The 18,070-nt window shown below is 44.7% G+C and overlaps 1 protein-coding gene across 2 annotated transcripts in view; it reads left to right on the plus strand.

Moving 5' to 3' along the window:
* Positions 1-15,214, plus strand: part of atrn (attractin) — a 124,064-nt gene extending 108,850 nt beyond the window's left edge. For both annotated transcript variants that reach the window (XM_031873161.1, XM_031873159.1), the window contains exons 28-29: positions 9,506-9,620; positions 14,077-15,214. In XM_031873161.1, the coding sequence (XP_031729021.1) occupies positions 9,506-9,620; positions 14,077-14,201 (240 nt within the window). In that variant the 3' untranslated portion in view covers positions 14,202-15,214. The remainder of the gene's footprint in view (positions 1-9,505; positions 9,621-14,076) is intronic.
* The last annotated feature ends 2,856 nt before the right edge of the window (positions 15,215-18,070 follow it).

The following is an 18,070-nucleotide window of genomic DNA, read 5'->3' on the forward strand; positions in this document are numbered from 1 at the left end:
CACCTTTAAAACTAATCAGCACAGATTCAGCTTTGCACTTCAGAAACAATTGGCCTCTGTTGCTCTTGTTTCATTGACGCTTCAATGAGACTTGCCTGATCAGATATATTTCATGGTCAAAGGAGCGGCTGTAAAACGCTGGATAAACACATTTCCTTTACCTGTAAATTCTTATCAATAAAAGTCATATTTGCTGCTCACTGTCCAAGCCTCACTGAGATCTGATCCAGGCCACCTCGGCACGTGGTCTGGTTGATCCCAATTCGAGCCGGATCCGATCTCGGAACGTACAGACTCTACAGTTAATGCGTACTGCCGTGATCAGATGACAAAAGTCACGTTGAAAAACGTATTAAACGTGTAACCCCGGCCCTAGTCAGACTCATGATAGACAGACATTTTGGACAAATTATTTTTCCTTGTCAAAACCTGGCACTCTGCATTACCCACAATGCAACGCGACCACTGGCAGTCTTGTCAGAGATTTGGGTGCGTTGACTTCTTTGTACCTCCACACATTTGTTTCATTTTCAAACTTGTAGTCTTCTGCCCTGAGCGACGCCGACTCAACTGACATCACTTAAGGCAATTAAACACACTTCACACAGCTCCCACTGGAGCCACAAAAAGACTTGAGGATTATTCTTTTTGTATTCATGCGGTAGCACCGCCGACCTGTAAACAGACTTTGATGTGTGAAGTTCATAACATGACAAACTCTTTGGCTGTCAGGATGTTCTGATCTCACTCTTTTTTACCGAGCCAAGGGCAGACTTGGTTGCAAAATTATTGAGATGGATTTTAATATAGAGTTGAAGCTCAGTGGTGTTGTAGTAGATGCAAACACAGAAGAATCAGTTTACCGGATTAAGACTCGACCTCGAGCCCGTTGAAGTAGCAGAAGGGTAGATTTAAAGGTGAAGACAAAGCGGAGCTGGAGTCCTGGAGAAGACTCCCTTGAAGAGAAGAGTTTGACGCTCCGGTCGGAGACGGTGCAGCAGATTTAAGCGCAGATGCATCGAGCACAGACGCGGCAGCAGAGCACGTTTAGAAAGTAGGAATTGTGCCGAGTTACAGAAATCGCAGCCGCAGGCGGGCAATGATGTGACTGTGCACTTTGTGATGAATGACCTCTGAATGCAGATGTAGTGCAGGATTATAGGGCTGGTTCAGCAGGGTGGCTCGGGGCCCCTCGGCTCTGACGGGGGCCATGCATCTCAAGGGGCTTGGCTCCCCAGCACAAGGTTACTCCCAGCAAAGGCTGCAGGGCCCCTCGGGAAGATCGGCGGCTCATCAAATCCCTGCTCCAATAGAAAGGACCCCGCTCCTTCACTTGTCTCATGTCCTCTGTTCTCTTCTTTGCCTCTTTCTTTTTCCTCTACTCTCTATTTCACCCCCTTTGTTCATGTTCTTCGTCTCTTCTTCTGTCTTCTTCTCTTTTGTCCTTTTTCTTTTCTTGGCTCTGCTCTGTTCTTTGCGATTTATTTTTGTGTTTTTCATTTCGACTTTTATCTTGTCCTCTTTTCTCTCCTCCATTTTCACTTTAGGTTGTCTTCTATTTATTTTATTAAAGTTCTCTCTCTCCTTTCACTCTTGGGTTTATCCTCCTTTTTCTTCTTCTTTCCTTTGTCTACATGTCTTTGTCTCTTCTCACCTGTTTCACACCTTTCCTCTCTTTTTTCCTTCAGTTTTCTGTCTCTTCTTTTTGTCCCCTCTTTGTCCTTTTCCTTACTTTCTATTTATCTTCTATGTTCTTTTCAATTCATCATCTCTTTTTTTCTCTTCTCACCTGTTTGTTCTTTTCACATCATTTTTTCCCGTCTCTGTTCAATAGTTTGTTCCGTTCACTTTGTTTTGTTTTGTCAGATTTAATTATCTAGCGTCCTTGTTTGCCTTCTACTAGTTTCACTGTCCTCTTCTTCCTTTCCTTCTTCTCCCTTTCCTTCTCTTTGTATCTTCCTCTCTCTCGTCTGCTGTCTGACATCCTTACTTTGCTGTGGTGTTCTCCTCTAATTTACGAGCCCGTCACTGATCTTATCGGCTGTCTGTGGTTTTCTGTCGGCCTTATCTGCAGGTTCCGTTTCTGTGTTTTTTTGTGTACTTCTGCATGTTTGTGTTGGTGTTGGCGTGTGTGTGTGTGTGTGTGTGTGAGTGTGTGAGTGTGAGTGTGTACTGTATGTGAGCATAAAAAAAAAAGATGCAACTTGCTGTGGAAATCCGGCGCCATCCACCGCCTCCTCCGTCTCTGCTTTACCTTTTCTTCTCCCACCTCTACTCTTCTTCTCTTCCATTCTTCCCGGCCTGCTCTCCTCCTCTTCATCAGGGCGGGAGCATCCCAGAAGCAGAGATCCAATTTAGATTTACCTCCTCAGCTTTCTCTGCTTTCACCGGCTCGAACGGCAAGCGCGCGCTATCCTATCTCCTCCCAGGCTCAGATTGAGCGACTCGGAGCGGGTTCCTCCCCTTGTTTCCATGCTGTTTTATCAGGATGCTACAGTCGTGTATTAAGAGCCGCGACCGGAGTGTACGGGGGGCCGGGCGCCACACAGCGAGCTGAAGATCATTAAAGTTGTTTATAGCCTCGGTGGGAAGTCCAAACTTGCTCCGCCGATGAGATATATTCACTCGGCTTCTGCCAAATGGAGCTTGCGGCCCCGGCATCACGGGCAGATGATTACCTTTCTGCTCTGCTTTTATTTATAGATATCGTGGGAGGAGAGTAAACCGGGACATTTGATGCAAAATAAAAAGGGGGGGGGGGCAGCGAGGAAACAGTCTGGTTTATTGTAACATGATTGTGGTGCACAGTTCTCTTCTATCAAGCTGCCTACCTCCACTCACTATAAATGGTATTAAATTAAAAGGTGCTTTAAACAACAACAACAACAATGTGGTAATCTTAAATTCCATGATTGACCGAGTTACAGGCAAAAAAGTGAGGTCAAATGTCGAAACACCAGAGGAATTCTCAATTCTGATGATTTCTGATGTCATTAACACAGAAGCTAACAGACTGACTCACCGGTGTGTTGAGATGCACCGGTGTAAGAGGAGGCACGCAGCAAACAGGAGGTGACAGCAGACGGCAGATTATCTGAATATTTCCCATATGATGTAGAGATGAGAAGAGGCGTGATACAATTACACCTTTAATGTCCCAAGTGTTATTTATATCTAGAAGTTGATTTGTCTGATGTTATTTATAGCGTCTTGGTCTCCTGGATAGGAACTGTTTTAGCAAAGCACAAGTGTTTGCATGTACCGTGTGCCTCAGAGTTTATAAGATGCTTCAGGTAGCCAGTAGTTTTCACCTCAACAGTTCAAATAGAAACGGATCGAGGTGAGAGAACGGAGACAAAAGGTGCTTTATTTTTTTGCCGTAATCCGAGACTGTAAACGTTAACACATTTTTTGAAGTCCTCTCTTTCTCAGAGGATCTGCTGCTGACTCGCGTTCGGTTTGAGCAGTTGCTGAGTTCTATCAGCGATGGTGATGGTGGTCATTGTTGACTTGCATTAGTTTGTAGAGCTGCACTCGTATCTCGTCCAATTCACATCAAGAGTCCTCGTCGTGTTTCAGCTTGACAACCAAAATTCTAATTAACTGAGATAAAGTTCACTTAAACTCATCTTGTTTATCTAAATCATTTTCTGTGCTGTTTAGTTTAAATACGTTGCAATATGGCTTCATTATCGCGGGCTCACAAAACATTTCCTTTTGCAAACAGAAGCCAACTGAAAAACTCATCAAAGTGGGCTCAGTGGAAGTGTCTGTACCTGGTGAGTCACAGCAACAGGGAGTTTGACTCGTTCTCGGCGCTGGCGGGGGGAAACTCATCCCCAGCTGCTGCTGAAGTAGAGTTGAATGCAGCGGATGAAAGCGGAGCAGCATGCAGCCGCAGTGTATGCCCACATCAGCCTGTGTGTGTGTGTGTGTGTGTGTGTGTGTGTGTGCGCGTGTGTGTGTGGGCTCAGCAGCGATCCTACGTGCTGGGCTAATTACTGGAGGTAATTTAACAAAACCTTTAGCCGCTCTGCCTGGCCGGTCTAGATAACTCTCCGGAGTGATGCTGGTGGGGAAGGTTGGGGGGGGACGGGGGCCTTCAACGCTATAAAACAAAGGCATCTGCTGGGGAATGTTATTAACACGAGGCCTCTGAAGAAGACCACGTGAGAAGACACTACCTTTGTGGAACATCTTAGGCAAAAAATAAAATAAAAATACACATGCACAAAGAGTTGGATAATTGAATTTTTCAAGGTGTTTTTGTGTGTCCCCCGTCGCCGTCCCCCGTCCCCCCCTACATCATTTCCGCTCAGGACGAAATAAAGTGGATGTGTGTGTTGAAGGAGATAAATGTTGTTTTTTTTAATGTTTTTTTTTAGGGCACACTTGTTTTCGTCAAAAATGTGAAGCGAAGCATCTGGCCTGTCAGGTTGGAATTGAGGTTGTACGATGGATACAATAGTCGCTCTGACGAACACTCAATGGGATCGATTATGAAACGAGTTGAAAAGTAATCCCAATGTCACATCAGTCCGACAGCAAAGTCTCTTCCTGTTCCAGATGCGTGTCTATTCCCTCTCCGCTTCGAATATGAGAGGCTGGTGCTAGAAAATGAGAGACAAGCGAGAACCTCAGAGCCCCCTGCAGCTGCTGCACTGGAAATTGGACTTGGCAGACAAGTCTTACGACGGCTCTAAGCTGTGGAATTAGAAGCCGCCAGTCTTCTTTTGTTTCTTAGAGTACACTTAGAGTACAGATGTGTTCAGGTCATCACGGGCAGCTCCTCATTTTCTCCAGTTGTAAACACACTGGATGAGAAATACATTTTGCCTCGAGGCAACAACAGGCCTATGGACCGGAGCAAACTAAGCCCGGTTGGATCGCTTCTGGCAAGACCGAAATAATTGTTTGATCTTACTTTGTACCAAGAGATCAAGGATTGAAATTAGCCAAGTGTGATATTACACCACCTAATGCTGTACTCTGATAGTTGTCAGTAGTTTTCTTCACATTCCTCAGCAGTCCATGTAAGCTGCATATAATGAAGTTCTTGCACCATGATTCTGAGAATGGAAAGAAATGATCCTGTTCCTGAGTGTCTTTTCTAGTGATTGCATCATCACTCATTTATCACACCAAGCTGTAAGTGATATTAATGTTTTATCGCCCTGAAAGACTGTGGTGGCTTTCACTGTCGTAAAGTTCAATCTCAACAGTTAGAGCCACAAACTTATTCTGTTTCATATTGTAACAGGTTGATTCTGTGATCTATATAGGCGATGGCATTAGTGGCTGAGTCTGCCTTTCTTGTGTTGGATTCAATGGAAACCTGTGCATGTGATACATAAGACACAAGCCCGTGTGCATGCACGCATTCATGTAATGTTCTCTATCGTTGTGTTGATCACACATTGTTCTCTTCAGTCTGACGCATCGAACCCAAACAGCTTAGGATTGTTTTGGGAGCATTAACAGTAAAACAAGTTGCTCTCCTGTTGTATTCCTGACGGAGGAGCTGATCAAGGTGCGTTTGTCGGCCCCAGTGGTCAAAACCACAGACTGTATACGAGAAGAGGACGTAGTCGTTGTGACGTCACCCATTGCTTTGTGAAGCCTCGATTTCGCCAATGTGGCTCATCTTGACTTTTTGCAACCTGTGAACTGTAGTGACCTTATTTGAAATTTGGAGGATCACTGTGTAGCCCCGCCCTAAAGCATCCCCTGCTTTATGGTCTGTGTGACTCTAAATGGACCATAATGTACTAAATGAACATCATGCTGTATTGAAGAAGACTTGAAACTAGAGATTGAGACCATAAACTCATGTTTACAATGTTTACTGAGGTAATAAATCAAGAGAGAAGTAGAGTCATTTTCTCATAGACTTCAATACAATCGGGCTTCTTTTCGCCCCCTGGTGGTCAGTCGGCTCCATTGCCATTGTGTCACTCTGCTATTGATCGTGTTTGATATTACTTCACAGATTGTAACTTTGACAGGTTGTAAACATCTTTGTGTCCCACCGTTGAGACCTTTTAGTTCATTCAAGCAGTTCATGTGAGATCGGATTCAGATGAGTTAAAAGTGTCGTGTGCAGTATTCATGACGGTCATAGTCAGATTAGTGTTGATACCTTCACGCTGTTTAATTGAGCAGAAGTGAGATGAGTTGGCGTCTCTCTCACAGCAGCGCTGTTGTTGGTTCTAGTGTTTCTCATCATTAAACACTTTTTCATAGAACCTGTCCCTCACTTTTATGGAGCAACTCGTCCTTGCCGGCTCTTCATGTTATCATTCTTTTTTTTTTTTTTTACTTTGCTAAGGAGATAAACACATCAGCGTGTAATGGCTGGTTGCTACATGCTGCCAATCTTCTCGGCAATGGTCTTGTTTGTTTATGCCAATTATGATTCATATTATATTTTGGGTATAAATTAAATGTCATTAAAATGTCTTTGTTTAATGTGTTTTAATGCTACAAGTAACACCTCCAAAAGACGCCACAGGGGAAGCAACATCGGAAAGAAGAAGGCAGGGAAAGTCAATATTTCTGAATTTCTTGAACAGAAAACATCAACTAGAAGGAGCTCTGTTTCTCTCTGATGAGGTCTTTCCAGGTTGTTCCTCGTCTGAGTCTTCATGTCATGTGCCGTACTGATTGTCGAGCCCTTTGGGACAAACTTGTCTTAATTCTGGCCTCTTAAAATAAACTTGACTTGACAAGAGAGAGACAGATGATCAAGGAGGGAGTTAAGATGGAGAGGATATAAAGCACAGCGGTGACCCTTTTCTTAGTTTGCTTACATTAATCACGCTCATTTCTCAAAGTCAGAGCAGCGTATAGTTAGAACCCCAGCGTGTCAGAGTCGAGGTGCTGTGCATTTTTCTGGTATCCAAACATGCGTCGGGTATTCCTTATTTTCTGTTGCTTGTTGATGCTGCTGCTGGTTTGACTGCAGTGTTTCCAGCAGCAGGCGAGTCGGCCCCTCTGCGGGCCCATTTGTCTGCATCTGAACTATTCCCCCTCTCAGTTTTTTATTTGGGGGGGGCGGTAACGCTGCATGCGTGTGAGTGCAGCATTGCTGCAAGCTCAGAGGCAAAGCAAACACACCTCTTAATAACCTTCTGTGTCCAAAGATGGTGTGTGCATAAATATACACACATTCACACAGCAGCCATATTGAAATCACTGTAAGCCCCTCTGAGATGTGACATTTGTAATTTTGCTGGCTTCATTATCTGTTAAAGTAATAAAAGGTTTTTGGTTTTGAAACATGAATTCTTTACATCGTTTTCTGCTTTTTCGAAAAAATGACATTTCCGAAAGAACAGCTTTTCAAGATAGTCGAATCATCCCTCTCGTCCATTTAGTCACTTATCAGATGGAATATAAAGTTCTGCTCACTGTTGTATTAGTACAACGTCCAAGCAGACTTGGAAATGAAAAGAGGTTGGATCCTTACTCTCAGTATATTCCTGATTACTCACATGCTGTGTGTAAAGCTTTATGCTGGGTATTCATAAGCAGTCGGCAATAATGAAATTGGAAAAGAATGCAGGCAAACAGAAGATCGCTGGGGTTTTCTTAGTTTCTTTGGCATTTCTTCCTATGTTTCTTCCCCTCTTGGTTGCAGGAGGAAAAGAAACATGATCTAACATGAGAGGAAGTTCTGCAAAAACTTTGAATGGTGCGCAGCTATTTTATTCTGTGTGAACCTTGTATTAGCCTTGTAAAGATCAGGCTACGCTAACATCATTAATGTTATTAGATTTGTAGATTCCAGCGATAGTTACATCGGATTGTGATTCAAACATTCCCAACTCCAGAGCCCAAAAGTAAATAATTATTGAAAAAAGATGTAATCATTTCAAACACTTTTTACCTTACTTCAAGCCAAAAGCAAACACCAATTGTCAGATTATTAAAAAAATAAATAATAATTTTTTAAATTCATATCTAAAGAGCATTTTTACCTCGCAGAAATTAAAATGGCACAAACAGCAACTCATATTATTCATTTACTTTTTACTATCAACTTTGGCCCACAGCCCCCACTTTGATAAGCCCTGAAATATTGTCCTTCGATCCATATTTGTTGGCGTTTAGCTTTTCAAAATCATAATTTTCACTGTAGTCAAATAACAGTTTGCTGCACAAAACTTCATTCACTAAAACCTCAATAAAAGCTTTGAATACGTTTATATTCAAAGTACACATTTACACCTCTTCTTTGTTACAGTTATCAATAACACTGTGTAGACCCACAGAGAACCATAATCACTGCCTTAGAAAGCACAGCTGAACATTTCTACACAGCAAGTGTGATGAAAATGTAAAAAATGTCCCACCAAGCAAGATTGCAGTCGTGACTTTTACAGAAAACTCATTTGAGGGCTTATTCATACATGAGGCGGACATTACAGCGCATTTACTGAGTGAGGATCATGTCTGTGAAGGGGTTTGAACCACTAACACACATGCAGTGAAAATAACAGGATAAAATGCCCTTCTCTGTCAGATCGTACCTGAACACAGCCAGTTGCACAGTAAAGCCTCGGTGCTATAAACGCACATCTGTAGCAGCATGAACAAATACTGAATCCCCCCTCTGGTACAACATCAACATCTTCACTGACTACACACACACACACACACACACACACACACACACACAGGTCTTTGTGCCACTTCCCCAGCTACCTGTGACAGCCTGTGTATCCTGCCGGTATGAAAGGTAAGCCTCAGAGAGACGGAGCAGAGAATAATTGTGTAAAATGGGTCAGAGCCTGAATATCATTACTGCCCCGCTCCCCATGTGTACAATTACACTTTGTGTGTGTGTAAGACAGCTGTGATGAATCTGTGTGAAACCATGCCATGGCCCAGTTTCCTGTCCGGCTCATATGAGTGAGAGTGAGAGAGAGTGAGAGAGAGCTCGGTCGGTCGGTCGGTCGGTATGCGTTCTCCATATCCTCCGTCGAGGTAAACGCATGAATATTGTACGAGGGAGAGCGGCAGCAGATCTGGCCAGTGTTTACAGGCGGGAAACTCATCCCCACATAAGGATGAGTTACTGATAAACAGGAGGTGTTGAGGCAGGTGTGTGAGGCGGCATGCAGCGACAGGAGTGCACCGCCGACACAAATCTGCGCTCCCAGGGCCGCCACTTGATATCCAGTCGCGGCCCCGCGCTGCACACAGGCGGCATCGTCATTGATTTGTGCACAGTGGGTGAATGTGGGGGGTGTGGGGGGGGGATCCAATTGGTGCCCACAGATCAGTCCGTGTATCTCAAGTTATTTCTTTTTGTGGTTTCTGTGCATGTTGCTGACGCAAAGAAGAACAGTAACAGCAAAGCCTCCGTTATCCGTGTCTTTGAGAGTGGCGTGTGTGTGTGTGTGTGTGTGTGTGTGTGTGTGTGTGTGTGTGTGTGTGTTCCCCAGGATTTGGGAGGGTTGTGATGTGTAATTTTTTTTTCTGTTTGTTTTTCTTTCCGCAGTCCGTCCCAAAGCCCATCGCCTTAGAGCCTTGCTTCGGCAACAAAGCCGCCGTGCTCTCCATCTTTGTGCGGTTACCCAGGGGCACCGGCGGCATCCCTCCTCCAGGACAGTCTGGTAAGACGAAGCCGCTGAAACCTTTCGCTTGTTTTCATTCCTCATCCGTCTTTGTTTGATTGTTGCTCACCTTTTTACACCGCCTCTCCTTGAGCCCCTGTCCTTCCTCCGTCTTCTGAAGCTCTTTTATGCTCTTTTACTTTCACTCCCTTTTCTTATTTCTTTCATATTATCCTTCCTTCAGATTGCTACACCGCGTCCACAATAAGGTGATTAAAGTGAAAACACTGTGTGCGTCTGCAGATGTCTTCTGTCCACACGAGAGATTTGAGGTTGTTTTGCGGCAGGTTCTCACTGAGCACACACTGAAACACCCAGACAGCAGCAGAGATGAACCTGTTGTTCCTCCTGAACAGCGTAATGTGTTCCTCTCCTGACTCTCAGCTAAATGTGTTTTCCTCTGGTTAAAGGTAAAACGTGTCATACCTGGCCTCATGCTGAACTAGCTGGTTAGCATGCTCCTTTCAGTAGATATCTCTGCAACACAAAGCATATATGTCAAAACTCTTACCTCTTCATACTCTTGATAATGTTAGGTCTTCTTTTTCTTGCCAGATCTCACACGTTGCATCTTTTGAAGGTGGTTTCAACACCGCAGAACACACAGTTTAGTTGTTCTCTCACATCGTGTATTTATCCGTTTCTGCCGTCAGACAAACGACTATAAATATAAATCAAAGTGTGCCACCTCCTTACCAGGTAAACTCCGTCGATCAAATCACCGGGCTCGTGAAGTCATCTGGTAACAGAAACGTAAATGCATTTCCACGCCGGTATTGGCTCATCACATCTTTTGGCATTAACAATGACGGAGATGACAGAACGTCTGCTCGGGGCCTGTACGTGTGAGCCGGGCCGTTGTCATTGTTTTTGGAGAAGCTTTACTTTTCTCATCCCTGTTACGATGTGAGAGAAACGTTTTCAGTCGTTGGCCTTGGAGAGCCATTCAGAGAATAACTGGAAAAGGCCAAGACATTAACCAAAGCAGACGTAGCCAGCTTAGTCATAGGTGGTCTATAACCCAGACAGAGTGGGCCACTGGGTACCAGACCTCTTTGGCAATTTGATTAATTGCATTTATGAAATTATAATACAACACCCATCAAGGTGGATCCTAGATTAATACTTAATGTTGTAGCCCTGTGTTGCAGAGGGTTAGGGTCATAAGCTGGTATTATTAATAGAGAGAGTGCTGCAGGGTGACTGAACACGGACGTTAGCATCACACTGGTTCCCTCTATAAAAAGCCAATTGGATATTTCCATTGGATTTTGGATTATTGCAAACACAAATTTCTGATACTTACATGTTTTGTTCAGCAAGATAATCTTCACAAATAAACACCACTTTTATGATTTTTGAAGCATGGATGCAATCACCAGAAGCTAAAAGCTAACATTAGGCTGGTAAGCTAAAAGCTAACTGCACCGCGGTCACATGAGCGCGAGTATAGACAACGCGGCCGTGAAGGTGATGAAGTTTACTCGTCTCATTTAGCCACTTGTTAGCAACCGCCTTGTTTAAGAAACGTAAAAAGGTTCAGTATCACAAGCGTTGTATTTACTGACGTAATCTATATTTTAACAAGGTCAGTGTTAACCACTGACCTTGTTTCAGGCATCTATTCAAAAACCCACGACGTCGAGACGAGGGAACCGGAAAAACGTGCAAACATGCTGACTAATTTCCGTGTTTTTGCACTCTCTCCTTTAGAACTTTAATGTTCTCACGTTATGCATGTTCCTGGAGAAAGTTCCTTTACTTCAGAATACCTTAAACTAACTGACACACAGACAACCTGTGGTAGGGAGTACAGAGCTCCTGGTGTGTCTGTGGGCGTATAATAAAGCCACCACCTACAGTATAGTCTGCTGTTTGCACTAATGTAAACTTGGAGGCTTCGTGGTCCACACAGAGGAGTTGGAGAGGTCAGAGGGGACCACCTGATTAATTCAGCTGTGCCTATAGTAGGGACGTGGTCTTACATATAATATCTAAGATTAAATATTTGCATTTTCTGTCATTGTCTACACTGCATATTACATTAATTTCACAGAGATGTCTCTGCATCGCTGCTCGACACACAGATTCTTCTTCATAAAACCAAAGGGAATGAGGCTCTTCCAGTGCAAACAGAGCAGAATGTTATTTTTCTCTTCCACACAGTGAAATCCTCTCACATAACATGAGGGAGCAAAGAATAACAACTGGCGATCCTCAGTGACAGAACAGAAGAATCAGAGATTATGGAATATGTGTTGGGAGACACTGAGAAAATCATAAAAACGGAGGCTAGCAATCACGTTGACCATGGTCTCATCTGTTTACAGTCATTGTTTCATGGTTGTGCCAATAACGTGACACGGATGTATTGACTTTAAAGATGCTGCGGCGCTCCCCCCGCTGTCTCCCTTTCCCTCATTCTGTCCTCTCGGTCCTTGGTGGTGAAATGAAGGCCGCTGCCTGTTTGTCGCCCTTGTCCTCATCTTTCTCTCTGCATGTTGTCGTCTCTTTCCCACTTTCATTTTTCTCTTTCTCCTCTTCTTGTCTGTGAGCTCTGGGTTCAAAGTGCAGTCTGGTGTCTTTTCATGCATGTCCCTTCCTTTCATGCATGCCCCTCTTCTTTCTCTCCCTCCTTCTTTCTGATAGCGCTAAGAATTAAGCTTCCTCTCATCCTCTGCTGTGTGTCACTTGCTCTCTTTCCCATCCGTCCTTCATCTGTTTCCCTTATCTTTCTTTCCCGAGACAGTCTGATAGGACCCAGGACTAAGCGCTTCACTTGCCTTTTCTTACAAGTAGTTTTTTTCTTCCTTACTGTCTTCTTCAAGGACTCAAACAAGAACTCAACTTGATTCCTTGTTCTGTCTTTTTTTTCTTCCCCCGTCTGTGTTTTACAGCCTCTTTGCCTCCCACAGTTGCAGTCCCCAGACCATCAGCGTGCCCCAGGCCCCTATTAATTACCACGTAGTCCTTTTTGTCATAATAGAACCGCCTCGGCTCTCAGCGGAGCTTCCCCTCGGGCAGCGTTTGTTGAGGCCGTGTTAGCCGTGTTCCTACCATCTCCCCATGCCCGCGAGGGCTCCCCCTGTTCTAATGCTTTTAACTCGCTTCCCATCTGGCCGCGTTCGTTTTCAATCCTCAGGCTGCTGCCGACTTGTCGTCAGTGTCACGACCTCGCAGCACGTCTGTTTACAGTTAAGCTTCTTCCAAAATGGCCGCCCTCCTGGTTTTCCAAAACAGCCGAGAGGAGGTCAGCGCTGTAGACCGTCTGTGATTTGTATCCGGGCCTCCTTTGAGTGCTTTGAACCATCCTGCACCCAATTCTACACCGAGACACGAGCTAATGGTTGGCAGCCTGTTTCACCGAAGACTGTCTGATTCCCAACACAGCTTCTCTCCTGGGAATTCATATCTCGCTGCTGGCCGTGTGTGTGTGATCGAGGGGAATGCATCAATCATCGGAGATAAATGGAGTTTATTGGAATTTCATGGCTCAGAGAGTATTAATACATGTTAATGAAGTGTGGTATAACTAAATGATTGCCTGCACCTGTGTTTTTGTGGTTGTGAGTGGGAGACAGTGTGTGTGTGTGTGTGTGTGTGTGTGAGTGTGTGAGTGTGTGTGTGAGTGTGAGAGAGACTGTGTTCCAATTTTACACATCTTAAATAGACTGCAGTGCGTACGTAGTGTTTATCGTGGGAAATTGACCAAATTAAGTAAATACGAATATAAACAAAGTCATGCAAAATAATAAAGGATGTTATTGACCCACAATGCCTTGCAAAAAAAGGAAGTGGAGACTTGCCTTGCATAATAAGAAATAATAGACAAGAAAAACATTTTCAGTGCAGTTATTGCAGTGATTTGTTGCCCCAAATTTATTTCGCAACTGATTCCTAATTTGTTGAGGCTTCTATCAATATTGGTATTTCAATGTTTAAAAATTTGTTCATGATCATCAACCATAAACGTATTCAAAGAAAACATTTTACAGTAGAAATAAACATTTTTCAGTGTTCTCCGGCTGACAGAAACTCTGTAATGGATCTGTATCTCATCTTCAATGAGCTGATGTTGACTGCTAGTCTGGCTCTGATTTAAAGGAAACAGAAGTGAAGTAGAGAAATGATCAATCAAAGACACAGGGAGCTTTAAATGAAGGTTTGATTGCTCCTAAAGTCGCAGCTGGTCGTCATACAGCTCCATAAAGCGTTTAGTATACAGAGAAGATCGAGCTTCCTCTTTTGAATGTCAACTTAAACTTCACAGTTTGATTGACATCTCTTTTTACTTACTATAAAACTATAAGGTACATTTATTTCTTGTCTATTTGTCATCCTCTGGAACAGTGAAACGCAGCTTGGTTTGTCTCGATATCACAAAACAAGAAATCGATGGCGTAAGAATGTTTGCATAATCATCCCGTAATCGTGATGTTTCTGTGTGCCTGTGCAGGTCTGGCGGTGGCCAGTGCTCTGGTGGACGTGTCTCAGCAGATGTGTGCGGGCTACAAGGAGAAGTCCGGAGGCCTGAGGAGCCGCAAACAGCAGCCCGCCGCACAGCCGTCCACCTGCATCTGACCGCGCCCACCTGTCCTCCTCTACCACCCCGCCACCCGATGCTCTCCCATCAGCCCCCCCGCTTTCGGCCCCCTCCTTCACAGACTCCCGCCCAGCTCCGCTACGGCGGGGAGAGGTGCATGCTGGGACGCAGGACTGGAAGATTTCGGTGAGGGGCCGTGTCGTTTGGTGGACTGGAGCCTCAGCGGGGCTTCCCCTCCCTCTCCTCCTACGGGAGCTATGGGTCCCCACGAACTGAATGACAGAAACTGGACACAAAGAGGGAGGGACAGAGCGGGTGCTGACTTCACCCCTTCCCCTAAAATAAAAACAAAAAACATGCTACATTTGTCGAAACCGCCTCGTTAGAGTCGAGGCGGCCGCGGCTTGCTGCTAGAAGAGATCCTCTTTGCAACCCTCAATGCTATTGTTTTACTTAAGTTATTGTTGTTTTTGTATTGTGTTATTTTGAAGGCAGGAACAAACTGGACACGTTCAGCTGCGCGCACACACACAACACACACTTCCAAAAGGCAACTTTCCAGGCCCTTGTACCCATTAGTTGCCCATTGTCGCCTGCTGTCGTGTTCACAGCTCAGCACTGTGGGCCACTGTCACCGGAGTCCTGTACAGTTTGGCCTCCGAACAAGCCGACCGCGTATTCAGTCTTCCTTTAACGAGGATCCACTGTAGGAGGCTGGCCGTGCAGCCAATGCCCGTCTAAAGAGTCTGTGACATTTCTAATCGGGCTCTGTGTCTCATCTAAAGGCCTGTCTGGAGCTTTGTCTCTCTCCCCCTCCCCTTCCAATCTCTCTGTCTCTGCGCCCATCTGGCTGCAGAGACGACCACCTTTCCAGCCTCCTCTGGCAGCGCAGCCGAGTACAGAACAAGACCACAGCAACATCTCATCCACGCTGGCTGGCCGGTTCGTAATCCAACGCCGATTGAAACCTTTCCAGCTAATTTACGCCTCCAGTTGAAACGAAAGCCGGTGGCTCTGCACACACAGGTGCACTGGCATGGCTCTCACACAAACGGCGGTGAGAAAACCCTTCTGGTGTTTAACGATTTGTCCCTTTGGCAGCGCCGCGACTCGAGCTCACGTGAAACAGGCTTCCTATAGATCGTGTGACTCTGATTGACTGAAGTGATTAGGCTGATCTGCGTGAGGGGAGCCAGGGCGACAGTTCAGCATCCTCTGTGATCAGTGCCCAAATCCATAGCCTCTAATTGCTGCTGCTGTGTCTCCCAGTGCAACGCTTGCCCCCCGCTGGTGCCAGAAATCCTGTTGCTCTCCCCCTGCCGCTCGATGGCGATTGTTCCGTATCCCTGAGCTATCTACAGCCGCCCAATTAGCCGCTGCCGCAGTGATGTTAGTGTTCATACTGATGCAGATACAGTGGAGCTTTTAATGCCAATATTTATACTGTACCAACTCTGAATATGAAGCACACAAACAAAACGCTGGTGGAGCGAGAAGCCACGATGCACGTGTCAGCAATGGTTTCTTCATTTGCTAAATGAGACTTTTGAATTCTAATCTAATGGAAGATCCTGAGTACTGATTTGAAAAAGAGAAAGAAAAGAAGTGACGGGACAGAAGAGCATTCATCGCTTTTTCTTAAAATTGGCTCCTGAAATGATCTTGCTGCGTGGTCTCTTGGGCTCACTTTGTTCTTTGTGCTCCGTGTGTGACGCTGCTCTAAGCCGGTCCTTTTTCTATTTTCTCTTCCTTTTTATATCTGCTCTACCTGCTCTTCCCACAGTCCTTATCTGAAATCACTGGTCCATTCTTTAAAGAAACATTACTTCTTTTTGTCAACTGGGGGAAAATGAGAGAAAACACAAAAAGGAAAACCTCAGGCTGCTATCTTGAAACAGAGTATTCTGTTTTGTCAAGGCATCAGGGCACCGGATCCGTCTTTCTCCTGCCTTTTCTCCTTCAGCACTGAACACCAGAGCGGGCTTGAAATAGCCCGTAATGGTCATCATTGCAAAATATAAGTTTCATACTATAACATCTGCAGGTCTTTGACTGAAGGCACCGATATAGAAAACATGGTTGACTCCCAAAGTTATTAACTTCCCGCCCTTGCAGAGGTACAGTAATAGAACAATTTAGTAACTCACATTCTGCCCTAAAGAATGCTTCATATTTAGTTCCAGGCTCTCGCATGTGTTCAGCATACTAGAGCTGCTCAGCGGCTGGTTAAAGGGCACACTCTTAGCACTGGGAAAAGGTCAGAGCAGAAAGCATGAACAAAGCTGACATTCTATAATTATAGAGCGCTAGATGTGCTCACAACTCCACTCAGCGACCCCGGAGAGGGTTAAGGAGTCAACTCTGTTCATGCAGGAATCAAAGCACTTCACTTCTACTCTTCATTAGCGGGTGTCTGTTTTTCTTCTTGCTCATCTCTCCAGTAGAGCAGCCCTCTTTCAGCCATCCGGCCCGCTTTAGGTTTTGCAGCTTGAGATGTTGCTTCTACAGGGACTTGATGGTGGGAAATAACCATCAGTCATCACCTGAAAGTGAGAAGATTTGATCTGCAGTTGGTCAGTTTGTCCACGTGATGACATTACAAGAGAAAAAGATACCCTCAAAAGCATTTCATAAAACACTGTTTCAGTCCTCCTCGCTCTGCTTCTTCTCAGGTTTGCAGAAGTTGTTTTGTCTGCTTGGCAGGTAACCGACCATCGCTTGGAGGTGCTATTCATTCCCACAAATGTTGTTGAGGGAAAACATTCTGGGATGCACAAGGCTCTGTGGCGCGAGGAAGGCAGAAATATGCTTGAACTTTTACTGACAAATTTTGATTCCTGGTCAAACAATTTTTCCTCTTTTTATTTCCATTTAGTTTGAACATGCCTGGCAGATTTTGCGTGGCTCAATTGATGAGACGCCCAGATTTAGTAAACCCTGGTGTGGTGCTCCAAGCAGCTTTAAAGCAAAAGTACTACAAATATTTGGTGTAAAAATATGACCCTGAGAGAGTTGAGCAAACATCACCTGCAGAGTCACATGACTCATCTTCAAATGAGCTGATGGTCTTCTGACACTAAGTGTACACGTATACGTCCCCGTTCTCTGCAGCGTCAGCAGCCCAAACACTTCAACAGGAGCAGCTCTGAGATCAGTCAACGTCTCGTATTTTGGATTTTCTATAGGTTACAAAAACACCCTTATAAAGAATCACATCATTGCATTCAATGGTAACAATATCCAGCGACACTGTAACTGCTGTTGCAGGTTTTATTAAGTTTCACGCGACGCAGAAATCTCATTTTGCAAAGAAACTCTTCATATAAGAATCTGTTCTACGGCTTCAAATGTACTGAAGTAATAATCTCACAAAGAACCTAGATTTATTTTTGTCCGCTTCTTTTTTTCTTTTGTAAATGAATGTAAGATGAAATATTGCCTGTGCAGCCACGGTACATCAGCTCACTGGGGGCTGCAGGGTTTGTAGAGTCCCAGCAGCCTGCTGTCGTCCGGCGCTTCAGTGGTTAACACAGACGGCACAGTGACTGACAGGTCACGGGGTCTGATCATGGAAGAGCTGGTTTGTGTTGTTCGAGATGTCTTGAGGAATATGTAAGGTCTAACCATGAACTCTTACCCGCTTGATCCTGGGTCTGATGGTGTCTACAAATCCATCTTGTTTTTACCTCAATGATTTGATTCATTTCACGCATCTCGACAAACTACATTATTTATTCTACTTAGTCGTCATCAGTCTTTGGCAGAGTGATGGAAAACAAACTCTTGTAAATATTATTTGACCCAAATCTGTTGTCAGCAGCCTCACGCTGGGTTCCTACACAGGTCTGCAACGTCTCAAAGCATCAAAAGCGATTAGGAATAGGTAGGGGGGGGGGGGGGGGGGGGG

This window comes from Anarrhichthys ocellatus, unplaced genomic scaffold (assembly GCF_004355925.1).
Source record: "Anarrhichthys ocellatus isolate YVR2014 unplaced genomic scaffold, GSC_Weel_1.0 scaffold69, whole genome shotgun sequence".
NCBI classification, from domain to species: domain Eukaryota; kingdom Metazoa; phylum Chordata; class Actinopteri; order Perciformes; family Anarhichadidae; genus Anarrhichthys; species Anarrhichthys ocellatus.